Below are 16,312 nucleotides of genomic sequence, written 5' to 3'. Positions count from 1 at the left end.
CCTTCTCCAACGCCTTTGGGCAGGTGGCTCTGTGTCCAAAGCATTCCCCGGTGCTGGCTGCAGGCTTGCTGCAGCCCCCTGAAGGGGCAGGGGTATGCACCTGCCCCGTCCGCAGGAGGTCCCCCTGCTCTGCTGCACCCCAGGGCTACACGAGCGCCTGCTGCTGTTGTCGCATCTGTTCCAGGGCCTGCCCACCTCTGGGTGGATGCATGTCCATGGGATGCAGCCAGACCATGTGTCACTTGTATTTCTGATGATTTATCTCCTTACTATGTGCATTTTTCCTAGCAGAACTTCGTGTTCCTCCTGCTCTTGTTTCTAATCTCTTTAGGGCCTTTTCACTTGCCTCCTTGCAGTTTCACACTGCATTTCATTAAGGTGCTGTTTGATCCCTTCTTCCAAGTTGCTAATAAAAATCAGGCCCAGTCCCAGCCTGGAGCCCATGGCAGTAGCTGAACAGCCATGGGGACAGCGCGTTTGGCGTCCAGCCTTTGGCTACTTTCAGGCCTGACTGAGAGGCCGTCAAAGCCAGCCCCCCACACCGCCATGGCTGGTGAGGCCCTGCCCGTCCCACGGCAGCTGCCAGCCCCAGGGAGCCATCCCAGGATGAGGACTTCGATGGGGCCCATCGTTGGCCCCTCTCCCACCCTCGATGGGCACCTGCAGCACAACATCTCCATATGGACCCAGATTCCCTCCGCCCTGCTTCCTCTGCCAGGGCATCGTCTGTGGAGATTTGAGACTGTGGGCTCCCGGGGCCGTGCCTGGGTTGCGACGGGTCCTACCCCCGCTCTGCGCAGTCCCTCTCCTGCCCCCGGCCCCTCGCCGCAGGGTGCTGGGCACTCCCGGGGCCTGGCGCTACGTTGTGCCTCCTGCCCTCACCAGGTCTCAGTGCCCGTGCCAGGACGGGCCAGCTCCCTGGACGTTGGGCCACCCTCGCCGGTCTCCCGGGACCCCGGTACTGCTGGCAGCGGGTGGGAAGAGGCCCCGTGGACCCACACTTGGGGTTTCTTCTTGGCCTTGAGCCACTCGGTGTGACTCTGCCATGGGCAGGCCACAGCTGCCGGCTTCCCAGCTCAGACTTTCTGTGCTTCCCACTCTGTTCTACAGATATTTTTGCTATTGTCCTGGTTCCAGTTGGTATAGATTTCGTTTTCTTCCTAGTAGCTGCTGTGTTTTGGATTTAGTATGAGAATAATGTTGATAACACGTTGTTTTAGTTGTTGCTAAGTAATGTTTATAGTAAGTCAAGCACTTTTTCAGCTTCCCATAGAAGCTGAGAGGGAGCATAGACAGGACGAGCTGGGCAAAGGAATATTCCACACCATAGGTGTCATGATCGGTGTGTAAATGGGAGTTGACTGGCAGCAGGAATCCACAATCGCTGCCTGGAAGGGGCTGGGCAACTGATCATCGCGTGGTGATAGCAATTTGTGTTGCATCACTTTATTTTGTATATTCTTTTACCGTTACTATAATTATTAGTTTTCTCTTCCTTTACAGTTCTGTTAAACTACCTTTATCTTCAACCATGAGGGTTTTCTTTTCCCCCTCCTTTTTCTCCCTTTTCTGTCTACCTTGCTGGGGTGGGGAGTGAGTTGAACGGCTGCATGGTCCTAGGTGCTGGCTGGGGTTAAACCACACTGGCCATCTCCCTTCCTGACCACTCTTACTCCTTTGTCTTTTGTGCTGAGAGGGACCTCAGCTCCTCAGCTGTTGGTGACTCATGGTCATTTCATCCACTTGTTCCCCTTGCCAGTCCCACCTCGTCCCTGGTGTCCCTGACTCAAAGCCGCATGGTCCAGCCTATTCCCTGCAGCCCTCGCTTTTGCCAAGTGGCCTTGTCTGCCCCAAGCCTGCATCCCTTCGCCTGGGACCCATGAGCTGCTGGGCCCTGGCACGCGCCCTGCGGAGCTGCAGTTTTGATGCGCCTCTGCCTGGGTCTGGGACAGACGCAGATGGGGTATACTGTGTGCTCCAAGGAGCAGGGGGCTTTCCAACACCACCGGTCTCATCTCCTCTTGTCCCCCTGCCCTGCCAGAGGGCTGTTCTCAGACCCCAGGGAGACACAGCAGAGAGCTGCTGCGGGACAGGCACCCTGGAAAGGCATGGTTTTGGCTTGCTTTGCTGTTGGGCAAGGATGTTTTGTCATACCTTAAAAAGGGACTGGTTGGGGGTGGCCGAAACTATCATGGCACAGTGTCCTGCCTTCAGGGCACAAAGACTTGTCCCATGCCAGGGTAACACTGCGGGACCAGGGGCAGTGGGGATCCGGGGCGCAGGGGAAGCTGGAGACTTCCTGCTCCTTGCCTCTGTGAAGCAGCAGCAGCCAGATGGGACCTGCAGCCCTCCAGGGGAGGGTGCAGGTGTGGGTCAAAGGAAAGGAGGAGCCCAGAGACCGGCTGGGTGCTCCTGGGCTGATCTCTTTGTTTGTCATGATCAAGCCATGATTTCTGTTTTGGGGCTAGTGCCACAGACTTGCAGTGCTCGTGCTCCAGGACCCGTTAGACTCCCCCCGTGACCCCAAAGTTCCAGGTCTGTGGGTGCATCCTTCCCTGCCTGTCTTGCCTGTGCTGCTGGTGCAGGACCTTCGCAGCAGATGCTGCTCCAGCCGGGAGAGTTGCTTAGGGCTGGCCGCCCTGGCAGAGTCAGGCTCTCACTGATGCCTGCCTTGTGCAGTCCCTCGGTCTCAGGGTGGGAGGGCCGAAGGAAGAGCCATTAGTCATTTCCTGGACAGATCCAGGCCATACCGTAAATCTGTCCAGCTCTCAGTGGTTTGGGGGCTATTTCTGTTTGAGGATTGTCACGTAGATTAAAGCCTTGAATCCCAGCCAGTGATGGACCGGATACGGTCCCATGCACAGTCCTGCAGGGCTCAGCCCAGCATCCCATCTGCTCTTGGCAGGGCGGTCATGGGCCTGTCCCTGCCTGGGAGCAAGGGCTTGACCTGCTGGGCAGTCAGGGTCCTCCTGGCATTAATTAGCCCTCACTGGCAGGGGGACTGGCAGAAATAGCAGCATGTGGGGGCCACTGCTTGTGTCTCTGCTCTATGCTGGAGCTAATGGTAGCGGTGCCTGCCACCACTCAGTATGTGCGCACATGGCTTCTCTGACTGAGACAGGTCTCTGGGGTGGAAACACAGGTCAGCCGTCCTCCCACTCCCAAAACTTGTCACAAGGGCACTGCTGCATCCTGTTGTCCAAGTACAAGCCAGTTCGGGAAACCCCTGGCAGACAGCCCCAGCTCCCTGCCTGATGGCTGTGGAGGTGCTGCTGGAGCCTGCAGCCCAGGGGCCAGCCCGGCAGTTTTCAGGTGGGCACAGATACGCGCTGGGTGGTGGCCGCCTCTGAGCAGGGCTGTTGGGGACCTCACACTGGGCAGCACTCCAGCAACTGCCGGATGAACAGTTTACAGGGCCAGAACCAAGACTTTTCCAATAAAACCCAGAGACAGGCAGGGTGCTGAGCGCCCCTGAGTCAGACCTGCTTGTCCTGCTGATGTCCAGCCTCCCTCATGAGTCCACCCTGGCAGATGGGGAAGAAGCCAGGGAGGCCCTCAGATATGCTGGTGCAGATGTGGAGATGGAGGATCATGGTTGCAGGTGCGGGACAGGGCCATTGAGATGAACTGCAGGCACTGGTGGTGGCGTGGAGAGAAGGCAGTTGATCAAGGGATCAGAGCAGGCCCCAGAAGCTGGGACAACCTGTCCTCTGCCCCAGGGCGCTGTGCCCAGACCCTCTGTGCTGGCTCTAGTGTGTGCACTGCACACTGAGCCCTCCCTGGGGGAGCGGAGGCTCTGGGTGTTGCTGCCCCTGGGATGGGACCAACATGGGGCAGGTCCAGGCTTTGCTGCCAGGATGAGGAAGGGTCCCTTCTGGGTGGCTGGTAGGAGTCCGTAGGGCTGTGCCCACTGTGGGGCCCAGGGAGGGCCTGCAGTGGCAGTTGGCCATTGCTGGGGGGTATGGGGGGCACTTGTGGGGATCCCTGCAGTGTGGGGCTTCATGGTGAGGTCTCTGACATGGAGATTCCCATGTAGGGTGGGGGTGGTCCTCTGCAAGGTGCTCAACCCGAGGATCCCTGTGGGGGGCTGTCCCTGCAGGTCCCTGCCACGGGGAACCCTGTGGGGGTGCCTCTGCAGGATTCCCGCAGGGTTGGTTGGGGGTTCCAGGGTGAGGGCCCTGAGATGGGGATCTCTGTGTGGGGCAGTCAGGGGTCCTGTACGAGGTCCCTGTGGGGGTGGCTGGGGTGGAGTGTGGGGGTCCCCACCAGGTCCCCGAGTGGAGGCTGGGTGTCCTCCACTGGGTCCCTGCCGGGGTCCCCCCGTGGGGTGCCCGTGTGCAGGGCGGGGGTCCTCTGCCGGGGTCGCGCTGACCGCCTCTCCTCACCCCGCAGGGCCCCCGGGCGGGCTGTGAGCGCGGCCCCCGGTGCCGGTGCCGGCCCCGCCGCGCCGCACGGAGCATGCCTCTGAGCCCCGCCGGCAGCAAACATGAGAGCCCGGAGTCGCCGCCGCCAGAGCCGCCGCCGCCGCCGGAGCGACAGCCCCGCGCCGCCGTCGCCGGGGAGCCGGGCGCCGGCCTGCGGGAGGAGACGCGGCTCGACCCGGCCCGGGGCCCCGGCGGGCCCCGCTCCCCCAAGCTGGCGGCCCCGGCGCGCATGGAGGAGCCCGCGCCCGGCGCCATCGTCGTCCGCATCGGCATCCCCGACCTCCAGCAGACGGTGAGTGCGGACCCGGCCCCGACCCACACCCCGACCCCGGTCCAACCCGCGCCCCGGCCCCGACCGGCCCCAGCCGCGGCCCCGCTCCGCCACAGCAGCCGCCCCGGCACAACCCGGCAAACTTCGCACCCCCGCGGGCGAGGGGCGGGCGGCCACGGGTCCGGCAGGACGGCTCCCCGCTCCCCGCTGCCCCACTCCCCGTTGCCCCTCTCCCCGGTGTCCCCCTGCCCCATTCCCCGCTGCCCATTGCTTCCCTCCCCGCTCCCCGGCCCCCCTCTTCCCGGAGAGCCCGGCGCAGCGGCGGGCGGAGCGGGCCGGCAGCCCCGGCCGCAGCGCTGCCTTCCCGGGGCGCTCCGGGACGCCGCGGGGGGGCCGCTCCCGCCGCCGGGACCCCGCAGCGGGACCGGGCTGTGCTCCGCCGCCTGCCCCGAGCGCGGAGGGTAGCGGGGCTGGGCGCGGGGAGCGGGCGCAGCTCGGGAGGCTCCAGCACCGGCGTGGTACCGGTACCAGCACCGCCCCGGCACGGTACCGGCAGGGCCGGGCTGTGGGAGCGCGGAGCCGCAGCGCCGGGAGCTGACAACCGCTCGCCGGTGGCGTGGGCAGGGTGTGCGGGGCCGCGGGCTGTACCCAGCCCGGCGTGAGTGTGCAGGGGCTGCGTGCGGGTGCCGAGGTGACTGCAGAGGGTGCAGGTGTGACTGCAGCGGGTGCCAGGTGTCAGGGTGAGGCACAGCAGGGTGCGGTGAGTGCTGGGTGCCCCACCATACCGGATGGTGGTATGGTGTGTGCTGGGCACACCTCTGCATCGGACGGCGGTACGGTGTGATGTGCTGCACCACGGTGCTGGTGCCGCAGGCAGGATGTGCAGGTCTGACCTGCCGGGAGCCAAGGTGTGACACAGGAGAGCATGGGCATCGTGGTGTGTTGGCCAGGGTGGCTGTGACGTGGGGCAGCATGTGTGGCACAGAGCGTGGTACGGTGGGTGTCTGTCAGGGTGCAGTGAACCCTGGAAGGTTTGGGGTGGCTGTTACAGACCAGGGCAGTGCTGGGGGCCACCTGGGGTGTTGAGTGCTTGTGGGGAATGAGTGCTTGGAGACTGAGCCTGGTCAGTGCAGGGAAAAAGTTCACTGAAGGGCTGTGGTAACTGTGGCCCTAATGAAGAGTGCTCGTTGGAGGTGGAGTGCTGGGAGCAGTGACTTGCCTGGGGATGGGTGTGCTGCGGGGCACAGGGAGCACGTGCTCCTCTGGGATGAGGCATTGCGGGCAGGAGAGAGGGTGCCCTTGGGGATAAGGGGTGGGAAGAGATGGAGACTTAGGGCGAGCAGAGCATTGCTGGGGGTGGAGGGGACTAAGGGAAGTGAGAGCTCTCCTCTTCAGTGGGGAAGGATTTCTCTTTTGGAGACTCGGGGGGGAGGGTCCTGCTCAGTGACGGAGGGGTAGTGGCTGGGGCCAGAGAGCTGGCTGGAGGATGGTGGCACTGGGGCTGAGGGCCTGAGCGCTGGCACACTCACAGGCACAGCTCTGCAGGCTCAGCTGCCAAGCACCGGGGAGCGGCAGAGGCAGGCGAGGCAGCGCTGCCTTTGCTGTCGAAGAATCGGACAGACGCTCTGCTCTAGCAAGGACTGACCTTGTGCTGCGGGAAGGGCTTTACACCCGCTCGCTCTGCCCCAGCCCCTGCTGGGGTTGTGAGCAAGGCTCTCAGGGACACGGTACCTGCTCGTCCCTTTACTGCTGTATTAGCCCCAGCACATCTGCTCCTCCTCTGCCATCCCTGTGTGCACCCATCCCCGAGCTGATGCACAGACTCGGGTCTCATTCTGCTCCAGCCCTCACCCCAGGTCCTGCTGTGTGGTGCAGCACAGGGCAGGGTCCAAGGACTCTCAGTGACGGCCCACTGCCACAGTATCCACCTTTCCCCTTTGCTGTTCCTTGGGCGCTGCTCTGCGCCTCCCTGCCCTGTCCTTGTTTTGTGAGAGCGCGTGGGCATTGGGAGGAAGCAGCAATGCTGGAGTCAGTGTGATGGTGTGTTGTAGCCCCCCACCCCTTTCCTCCCTACAAGTCCTCCACTGCAACCAGGGGATAGTCCAGAGTTAGAGTGAAGCAGCTCAGCCTTGCCGGATGGAAGATCACCCGGGGCAGTGGAGGGAAAGGCGCTCTTCTTGCAAAGCAGAGCATCTTTGCATGTACAAAGTAGGAATTTCCCTCCCAGATCTCCCTTCCCCAAGGGGCAGATGCATATCAGAGAGCTGAAGAGTGGAAATGTTTCTGGTGCAACCTCCGTGGGCTGGGGGTGGGAGCCAGCAGAGTAGGAGCCCCTGGGGAGGCCCGCGGGCTGCCTGGGGCTGGGGGCTGGTGGCCCTGCTCCCCCTGGACGCCAAGGGAGGCGGGCAGGCAGCACTTCGGGTGCTGGCAGAGGGGCAGCAGGGAGTGCTAGGGAGGTGGGTGCAGATCAGAGCACCACAGCACTCGCGTCCTGGCAAGCGCAGCCTGCGCACTGCGAGCCTGCTTGATGTGCAGAGGAATTCGCTGCAGCCGCAGCTCGGGGCTCTGGCTTTGCAGTGCGAGTAGCGGGAGCTCGCAGGCCGTGTGTGGTGCTCCTGGAGGGGCAGCCCTGTCCCTGCTGACCGTCCCAGGGTGTGTGCTGGATTTGGGGGAATCCAGGTGGGAGTCGGAGGCTGCGCTGTGGGCAGAGAGAGGCAGGATGAAAGGAGATGTAGGTGCAGGCGTCCTGCGGCGCAGTCTGCTCGGGGGAGATGTGGGAGGCAGGACGGTGTGATGGCTGCTCTGTCAGACCCTCTGCTGCTGCGTGAGGGGAGCCAGACACCCTGTGCTGCTCCCTGCACGGTGGTCCCGTGCTGTCAGCAGCCCGCAGCCATGCTTAGGCTGGTGTCAGAGGCATCTCTTCCTTTCAGTCCAAGGCAGTGCCTGCAGAAGGCTGTTGCATTTATGGCTCGGGTGGGGGCTGACTTCCCAAATAGAAACTGCATGTTTTGCAGACTCCTGTGCTAGCTGAAGAACCTTCACTTAAATAAAGAGAGGCAGGAAAAACCCAGCTGGCTTAACAGTACGCACCGTAAGAGCTGTATGGTGTCCTGTGGCTGGCCCTGAACTTCCCTTTGCTTTGGTGCATCATCCCCAGGCATCAGCTGTCTGATCCAAGCACTTGCAGTGCTCGTTCCTCACGCGTTGAGCAGGCAGGCTTAGTCCCTGTCTGCAAGGTGACATCCAAGCAGGTGGGGGCCTGACCAGTGTGAAAGGGGACAAGGGGAAAACGAGCAGTTGAGCCTGTCCCATCTGCCACTGTTGGGCTTGTCACTGCACTCCTGTCTCTGTGCGGTGCTCTGGGGTGTGTTGGGGGATGTTTGCTGTGTTTTGGAGAAGCTCACAGGACAGATGCTCTAGAGATGTGTGTGTTCCTTGCCTCCTTCTCCCTTCTTACAGGGCACGGGGTCCTTGGCCTCACCCAGCTGAGGGCAGCGGGGGTCCTAGGTCTCTCCCCTGCTCCGGCTCCTGGCCCGAACAGGTCCTGCTCCTGCCTGCAGTGAGTGGGTGTTGCACTGGCACCCATCCGGATGGAGCCCAGCTCTCCTTCCCAGGGCTGCTGTGGCTCAGCAGGGCTGTGGCACACTGTCGCTCGGGCCAGATGGGGACCCCTCTCCTGGGGTGGTCTCTTGCTGCTCGGACCCTTTTCCCAGGGCTGAGACAGGCCTTTGCGCTTCAGAGGAGTTGCTGTTGAGCTCTTGTTCCCCTGTGTCTGCATCCACAGACCAGCAAAGACCCTGAGGCACAGGCACCTTCCCGGGGGTGTCTTTCCCCTGCTTTTGCTGCTTTGCTTGTCTGACTTTGCTGCTGTGGTGGCCCTCCTGGAGGACAGCCGACAGGGAGGCTGACACTGTGGCCGCTCTGTGGGTCTGTGTGGGGCTCTCGCTTCTGGCCAGGGTTAGTGTCTGCACCCTGGGAGGGGTCTCACAGCCTGCAGGTGCAGACTGGCACTCAGATTGGCTGAGGAAAAGGCCGGGGTAAGGCACATGACCCTGACGACACCCGCAAGAGAGGCGATTAAATGCCTGCCTTGTAATGGGACCACTCCTCGCCTCCTTTGACCTGGCTCTGTGTCTCCTTCCTGGACCTGTCCAGGGTTTGAGTTTCTCTGTGCATGCATCAGGGATCATCCAAGAGAAGAGGCTTTCTTCCCTGCTTGCTCTAGGAAGAGCACAAACACAAGGAGAAGGGATGGGACCCCAGCAGGGATAACTGGCCTCCGCAGGATTGTGTGGTGCCGGCAAGGGGTTGGTGCGTGAAGGGGTTTTGCTCACTGAACTCCAGCGCTTGCCCATTCTGAAGTGACCCTGTACCCTCCTCCTGCAGCTGCCTCTGAGGCTCTGGGTTTGGCTTGGCAGCTGCAGCACAAGGCTGATGGGCTTTGCTATAGCAGCGGTGCTTAAAGATGGGGATTATCTCTTTTGGGATCTCCAGGCACAGGGTGGACAGGTAGCTTTTCAGTAACAAGTCAGACTCCATTAGTTTCAGAGATCAGGACATCAGCTGGGCAAAGTTCAGTTTATTCAAGCTCATGTCTTCTGTCAGGGTTGGAGCTTCCATGTGGGTTTTTAGACTGTCAAGCAGCTGACTTTTCAAGTCAAGTTTCCCAGCTCTCTTGGAGTTGTCTCCAAGCCTCTTTTAGGTTCCTTTGCAACTCTCCATCACATCTTTACTCAGCTTAAAGCCTTTGAATTCACTGTTAGTGGTTTCCATTGTTTGGAACAAATCTCCACCCCAGGCTGTGACCTTGTCTCTGAAAAGGCAGTCTCTTCAGGCACATCACTGTTTACATCCTAAGGATGGGCCAGCACTTCCAGCCTAAACAGTCTGAGCAACCTGCACCAACTCTGAGCTCAGGGAAGAGAGGTTAACCTGTCCGGCACCCATACAAACAGCTCGAGAAATGGAACATGGAGTGCAGGAGGAACAGGACACGTCTCCTGCTCTGCACGGGCATGTGAGATGCAGAGAGGCAGGTGGAGGTGGGGCAGAGGATGAGCCCGTCTGCACTGCAGAAACCAGGCAGGGGTGTGCTGGGGTGGGAAGGGAGCACATCATAACTACCAAGAGGAGAGTCCCTTCCTCGCAGTGCAGAAGTAGCTGGTTGCATTCCCTGCTGTGTAGGTGAAGAGCTCTGCTGGGGACATAGACAGGCTATAAACCCTGCAGAGTACTGACCAACAGAGTTTGCCAGTGGCCGTACTTTCTGACAGGCAGAGTTGCCCCAGGGAGTTGCATGGTTCTTGAAGCCTATGGGCATGGGACGGCCCTGCAGTGATGGGGACCATGGACTGTCCTGGGCAGGGGCCGAGGCTGGGGCTGTGGGAGACAATCAGTGCTTGGCACATGCTGCCCCCATGCTGTGTAGTGCCTGGGACTGTGGTCAGGATCCACATGGTGCCCTACAGCCTGAAGGGTCCTCTGTCCTGCATGGCCCCTGGCAGGCACTCCACTACTAGCTGGATATTTTTCATGGTGCACAAAATTTGCTGTCTGCTCTGTGAGCTCTCTGTGTGGCAGCTGAGGCGTTCAAGGCAAGTGTGTGGGGAAAGGAAGGTGCTACAAGATGGGTACAGCTTGTTGCTTCAGTTTTGGGTCCTTACCTCTTTTCACGGAATCACGGAATCTTCAGAGTTGGAAGGGACCTCTAGAGATCATCTAGTCCAACTCCCCTGCTAGAGCAGGGTTGCCTAAAGCACATCCCTCAGGGCTGCATCCAGGCGGGTCTTGAAAATCTCCAGAGAAGGGGACTCCACAACCTCCCTGGGCAGCCTGTTCCAGTGCTCTGTCACCCTCACTGTAAAGACGTTTTTCCGTGTATTTGAACGGAACTTCCTATGTTCTAGCTTGTGCCCATTGCCCCTTGTCCTGTCGCTGGGAACCATTGAAAAGAGCCTGGCTCCGTCCTCCTTAAACCCACCCTTTAGATACTTGTAAACATTAATCAGGTCCCCCCTCAACCTTCTCTTCTCCAGGCTAAAGAGTCCCAGCTCTTTCAGCCTTTCCTCATAAGGGAGGTGCTCCAGTCCCATAATCATCTTGGTTGCCCTACGCTGGACTCACTCCAGTAGTTCCCTGTCCCTCTTGAACTGGAGAGCCCAGAACTGGACACAGTACTCCAGTTGTGGCCTCACCAGTGCAGAGTAGAGGGGGAGAATGACCTCCCTCGACCTACTGGCCACAGTCTTCCCTATGCAGCCCAGGATGATGCCATTGGCCTTCTTGGCGACAAGGGCACACTGCTGGCTCATGGATAATTTGCTGTCTACCAGGACCCCCAGGTCCTTCTCCTCAGAGCTGCTTCCCAGCATGTCCGCCCCTAACATATACTGGTGTTTGGCATTCTTCCTTCCCAGGTGCAGGACCCTACACTTGCTTTTGTTGAACCTCATGAGGTTCTTCTCTGCCCAGCTCTCCAGCCTGTCCAGGTCACGCTGGATGGCAGCACGGCCCTCTGGAGTGTCGGCCACCCCTCCCACCCCTTTTTCTCCACTCCCTTCCCACTAGCTGTTTCTGAAGGACTTACTAGTGTGTCCCATGCAGTGTCCCGTATGTTCGGGGGCTGAGCTCTTTGGGAGGTGCCTGGCTCCACCGTGGGGTTCACTGTGATGGGACATGGGCTCCTGCTCCTCCCACCTGGACTGTGGGTGATGTGCTCCTGCAAGGAGGTTCTGGGGGACAGCAGGTCCAAGGGGGGCGGCCACTCTGCTGGGAGCCCCGAGGCAGAGGGACGTTGTGACAAGTCATGGCGGTGGCCCGGCAGGAGGAGGAGGAAGAAGGACAGTTTGTGCTGTGGAGGGGAAGAGTGATATTGAGAGCAAAGAGACCCTTTGAGGGGCAGATGCGAATTTGGGAAGAGAGAGAGAAAGCTGTTTGTGTTGGAGAGGCAAGGAACTGTGGGTGGGTTTCTTGCAATGGTGCTGTTCGGGAACGTACGGGCTGGGTCTGGGCTGCGCAGGGAAGCTGGGTGTGTGGGGACACCGGCTGGAGGGACCATCCGTCTATGGGAGGTGTGTGTGAGCATGGTTGCGTGATGATGCTGGGAACGCGGGCACTGCCAAGAGGGAGCTGCTGTTCTCGTGGCATCTGTTTGGGCGCAGCCCTGTGGTGACAGCCGTGGCGGTTTTAGGCCAGACCATTGGTTCCCAAACTGGCAGGATCACAGTTGGTAAGGCGGATTTGCAGCCCTGGGGAGAATTTGGTCTCATCTGCAAAGTGGATCATGCTGAAATGTGGCCTGTTAGCTGTGTCGCGGCTGGGCGATGCTGAGGGATCTGCACCCTGTGGAAGGGCGTCCTGTGGTGTCCAGGCAGTGGGGTCTGACATATCTTTCCTGTGCCGGCATCTGTCCTGTGGGAGCGCTCCTCCCACACAGGGCTTTGGTGATGTGTCAGGGACCAGCAAGGAAATGTCCCACAGCCAAGGGCCTCGGAGGTGCGGGACCAGCCTCTATTTGTGAGAGGTCTCCGCTGAGGCCAGGGCCTCCCTTTGCGGTGGGATGGAGTTGCTCGTTTCCCTCTGTGGCTGCAGAAAAGGCTCTGCCCTCATCCCGCCTCTCAGTCACCTGATACTTCAGGTTAATATTTTCTGGCTTGTTATCTCCTTAATGCAAATGCAAGAAGAGCCTGAAAACCAGTGCACAAAGCATTGATTCTTCTGTTAAGCCAAGGGAAACGAAGAAATAAATTTTTCTAAAAGAGAGATAGGTAAAGTTTTCCTGAACTTCTGTTTAGCCGGAACTGATGCTGGGAAAGCAGGCTGCTAAGAGATGGCGTGGCTTGCCATTTGTTTGGGATTTGATTTGAATTCACAAGCCTGTGAGCATGGCTGCAGTCCATCCTGCAAGCAGTACCAGCGCTGGCTGCGTCTCTGCAGCCCGGGGAGGCAGGGGTGGGGTGGCCATGAGCCGCCGGCCGACGATGGCGGCACAGGGCCGTGCAGTTTTCCTGCGGCCGGGGGCAGATGGGGTGCGGTGGGCGCAGGGCAGGTGGGGAGGGCGCTGTGGTGCCTTTGCTGACATGGCTTTGGGTGCTGCAGAGGGGTCATGCGACAAGGGGCACCGCTTCTGACCAGGCAGCTTGCAAAAGAGGGCTGTTGTGTCTGTAAATAAAAGACCCCTTCTGTAAAACATGCTACCTGCTCTGCTGTTCCCTCTCCCTAAACGAAAAGCAGAGAAAAGGCTGCGGGATGTAGGAGATGCCAGTGGACACATCTCTTCTGAGCCAGGGAGTGCCGAAGCCTCTTGTGGAGCTGCAGTGTGCTGTGTCCCCTGGTGATGGCCCACGACACAGGATGGGCAGAACTGTGAAGAGCATGTGAAGAGGTGCAGGCTGTTTCCCTGTGCTGGCTCGGCAGCTCCTGTGAAGCAGTTGGGAGGGCAGTTGCGGCACCGTGCTGGTGGCATGGCTGCAGCCCGGCTCTGGCTTCCTGGGCAAGGTGCATCCCTCACACTGGCTGCTTTCCTGCAGACACGGAGGGCTTCATTTGGCATGGCCGTGCAGGTGCCACGTGCTAAGTAGCATGGCGCTGAGCGTGGACACCTCAGCAGACAGAAGTGCGGAGCTCATGGAAGCAATTGGTATGAAAAGGATGAATGAAACTATTCTTAACATTTGTTCTGGGTTAGAAATCCCATAGTAAAAATCGTAGTGAAAATCTGTTGGCATGTATGCTTTCTATAAATTGCTGTCCCAAATCCATGTTGCTCCCGGGGTGGCTTCAGGTGTTGGCAGAGCAGGAAAGGCTTCCTGGGGCCGCGGTGGCAGAGGCCTGGGGCACCACTGCCATCTGTGGCGTCCCGGCTCCCTTCAGGACCCCTGGCACCAGGGCTGATGTAGTTAGTGTGCAGACTTTGGGTAGATCTGCCCTGTGTACGCTGCGATATGAATCGACACAGGGCACCACCCAGTTGCACAGAATCCCTCCTCACCATCAGCTGCTGCTGCACAGAAAAATATGATAGGCTGCTGTCGTATCACAGGAGGAAGAAAAATCGCCTGGTCGGCAGTGTAGTCTTTGAGCAGCGGCATGTGATGCTGTAATTAAGGCCTGCATGGTGCTGAGCTCGAGAGGGGCCAGAGCCAGCGTGCTCTGTGTTCAGCAGCTGCCTGCAGGCAGCGTGGCTGGCAAGTGCCACTCTCCTCTGGCTCCAGGGATCATCTCCCACAGGATCCAACACTCACTGGGAAACCCCTGGACGCTGCTGGCTGCCCTGGTGTGTGTCAGTGTGCTGCAGGGCTGAATTTGGGGCATAATGCTGCTGGATGGGATGTGCAAAGCAGAGGGGGTGGAAGGGGTGAGTGGAGTGCTGTAACCGAACAGGGCTGAGCAGACCCCTGCGGGGGAGTGGGGCTGCAGCCCCGGATCCAGCACGGCACGGGCAGCCCGGGTGTTTTACCGGTCCCAGCGCGAGCCTCCAGCCACTGCCCCGCTCAGCCGTGCCAGGGAGGCAGCGGTGCGGGAGCCGGGCTCATCGCTGGCGGTGCCAGTGTCCAGTGTGGAGCTCCATGTGCCCGCTATCAGTGCTCTGCTGGCATTTCCCTCCATAGACACATTCTGTACCATGGCTGCAGGGCAGGGAATTGATTTGTTTTGACAGCCTGGGCTCTGTAGAGACTCCCAATATGGCAATTTATTTGGAGTTTGATAACCTGGGAACCGCCCCTCTCCTTTAACCCTGGTCTGCATGAGCTGCTGGTGCAGACTGGTGCTGCTCTTGCACTAGGAGGGAGCGTAACCTGGGCAGAGGAAGGAGGAGGCCGATGTGGAAAGCCCTGAGGGTCCTTCCTAATGCTGGTGGAGGTTCTCTATCATGCCTGCCTGCTCCTGTGGTCGGTCCGCGGCTGTTTATACTCTGGGAAGAGCCATTTCAGCTCAGCTTTTGGCTGTGCATTGCTCTGTGGGAGAGGGCGGTGGAGACCCAGGATAAAATTATCCAAAACACCCACAAGATTTATGAGATTATAGTCTGTTTTTTAAGGAGCCAGAAACATGCCCAAGCTAAGGTTTGTGTCTCTGAAATAGTTATGAATTGTGGGTCTGTATCATTAAAGCATGATTGAAAACTGATTCCCAAAGTCTTGTGGTTGGGAGTGCTTTGGAAGCAAGTCGCAACCTTATTTGGGGCCCGGTGGTAGGAAAAGGTGGCAATACAGAAATAACGCTAGGAGAGCACAAAAGTGCCTCCAGCTGTCATCAAAGTCCTCTCTGCAGTGTCTGTTGGTGCTGAAATCCTGCAAGGTGTCTGACCAAAGCTGGGATATATCCCATGGGAAAACGCCTTCTGCAGCAGCCAGTGGGCAGCACTGGCCACCCTCCACATGGCCAGTTGCCACCACGGTTTTAATTATGGAACGGCGGGGCACAGGTTTCCTATTTACTTTTTCACTGGAAGCAGGGAAAACTTGTTCCAAGAAATTGCAGCTCAGCACATCGCATGAAAAATGTATACGTAGAGAGATAAGAGCCTCTTGCAGAAGAGTGGTACTTAGGAAGCTGCTAACTATCAGAGAGCTGGAGCTTATTGAAATAGCTCGGAAAGATCTAGAGGAACAGCGATGTACAGCTGATGAGACTTCCTCCCAGAGATTTCCAAGGGCTTTTCTTCTCCATTGTGTGCTGGCAACTCTTTTTCTTTTCCCGTTTAAATCACGTTAAAGCCAGACCGAGGAGCTGCTGTAGGTTAAAATAACGTTTTTCCCCATTAGCTTTAACCTGCAGCAGCAACCTGTGCCGGTCCAGCGTGCCCCGGTGGAGCACGGGGAGGAGATGGGCCCCTGTGGTGGCAGCAGCAGCAGCAGCATGACGTGTCCATAACCTCCCTCCATTGTGTGGGTCGGAGGCCTTTCTTCTTGTCTGGATTGCCTTCAGCTGGATCTGCTGCCAAATGGTGTCCACAGACACCGGCGCTGGCAGAAATGGTGACTGCCCTGCGTGGAGTCAGTGCCAGCACTTGCGCTGCCCTGGGACAGATCCAGTGTTTTATCTCAGGTGTTTTATTCCAGGTGTTTTATTCCAGCTGTTTACACTGACCCGACACCAGGGATGTGTTGTGAGCTCCTGCCAGTGCGGATGGATCCCGCGATTTAAATATACACCCACCCACACCCCGCTCTACTTAGATCCTTATCTGCTATCACAAAGCAGGAGTAAAAAGCTCAAAATCATGTTCTTGCATTTCATCTTCTCCGAGGTGATTTTTAACTCGGGGAGTGGAAAGGCCTTGCTTCACCACAAAGGCCTTTCCCCGAGGGCCGAGGAGGACATGGCCCCGTGTCCCGAGGCTGCTGGCCGGGGCAGCGGCTGCCGCCTGTGCCTGGGGAGGGATGGGAGCCGGCAGCAGAGGGGGTCGAGGGGAGCCGGGCTCGGCGTGGTGGCTCCTGAGGGGCAGGAGCATGGCCACCGGCCATGGCACCACCCTCTGCTCCTGGGCACAGGCTCCTCTCCTCTGCCCCGGGCTTCGCCTCTCGCTGGTTTCCCAGTACCACTTAGATCCTAAAATTCCTTTTTCCATGCTCTGTTCTGTCTCAGCTATGTGAGCAGTGGAAAAAAGGAAAAT

General features: G+C 59.1%; 1 protein-coding gene across 4 annotated transcripts in view; it reads left to right on the top strand.

Moving 5' to 3' along the window:
• Window positions 1-16,312, top strand: part of SHANK3 (SH3 and multiple ankyrin repeat domains 3) — a 383,847-nt gene that overhangs the window by 20,829 nt on the left and 346,706 nt on the right. For all 4 annotated transcript variants that reach the window (XM_054200170.1, XM_054200186.1, XM_054200177.1 and 1 more), the window contains one exon: window positions 4,393-4,716. In XM_054200170.1, coding sequence (XP_054056145.1) covers window positions 4,459-4,716 — 258 coding nt within the window. In that variant the 5' untranslated portion in view covers window positions 4,393-4,458. The remainder of the gene's footprint in view (window positions 1-4,392; window positions 4,717-16,312) is intronic.

The sequence above is a fragment of the Rissa tridactyla genome, chromosome 1 (genome assembly GCF_028500815.1).
Source record: "Rissa tridactyla isolate bRisTri1 chromosome 1, bRisTri1.patW.cur.20221130, whole genome shotgun sequence".
Taxonomy (NCBI): Eukaryota; Metazoa; Chordata; class Aves; order Charadriiformes; family Laridae; genus Rissa; species Rissa tridactyla.
The sequence above is the reverse complement of the archived record's forward strand: the minus strand, read 5'-3'. Positions and strand labels throughout refer to the sequence as shown.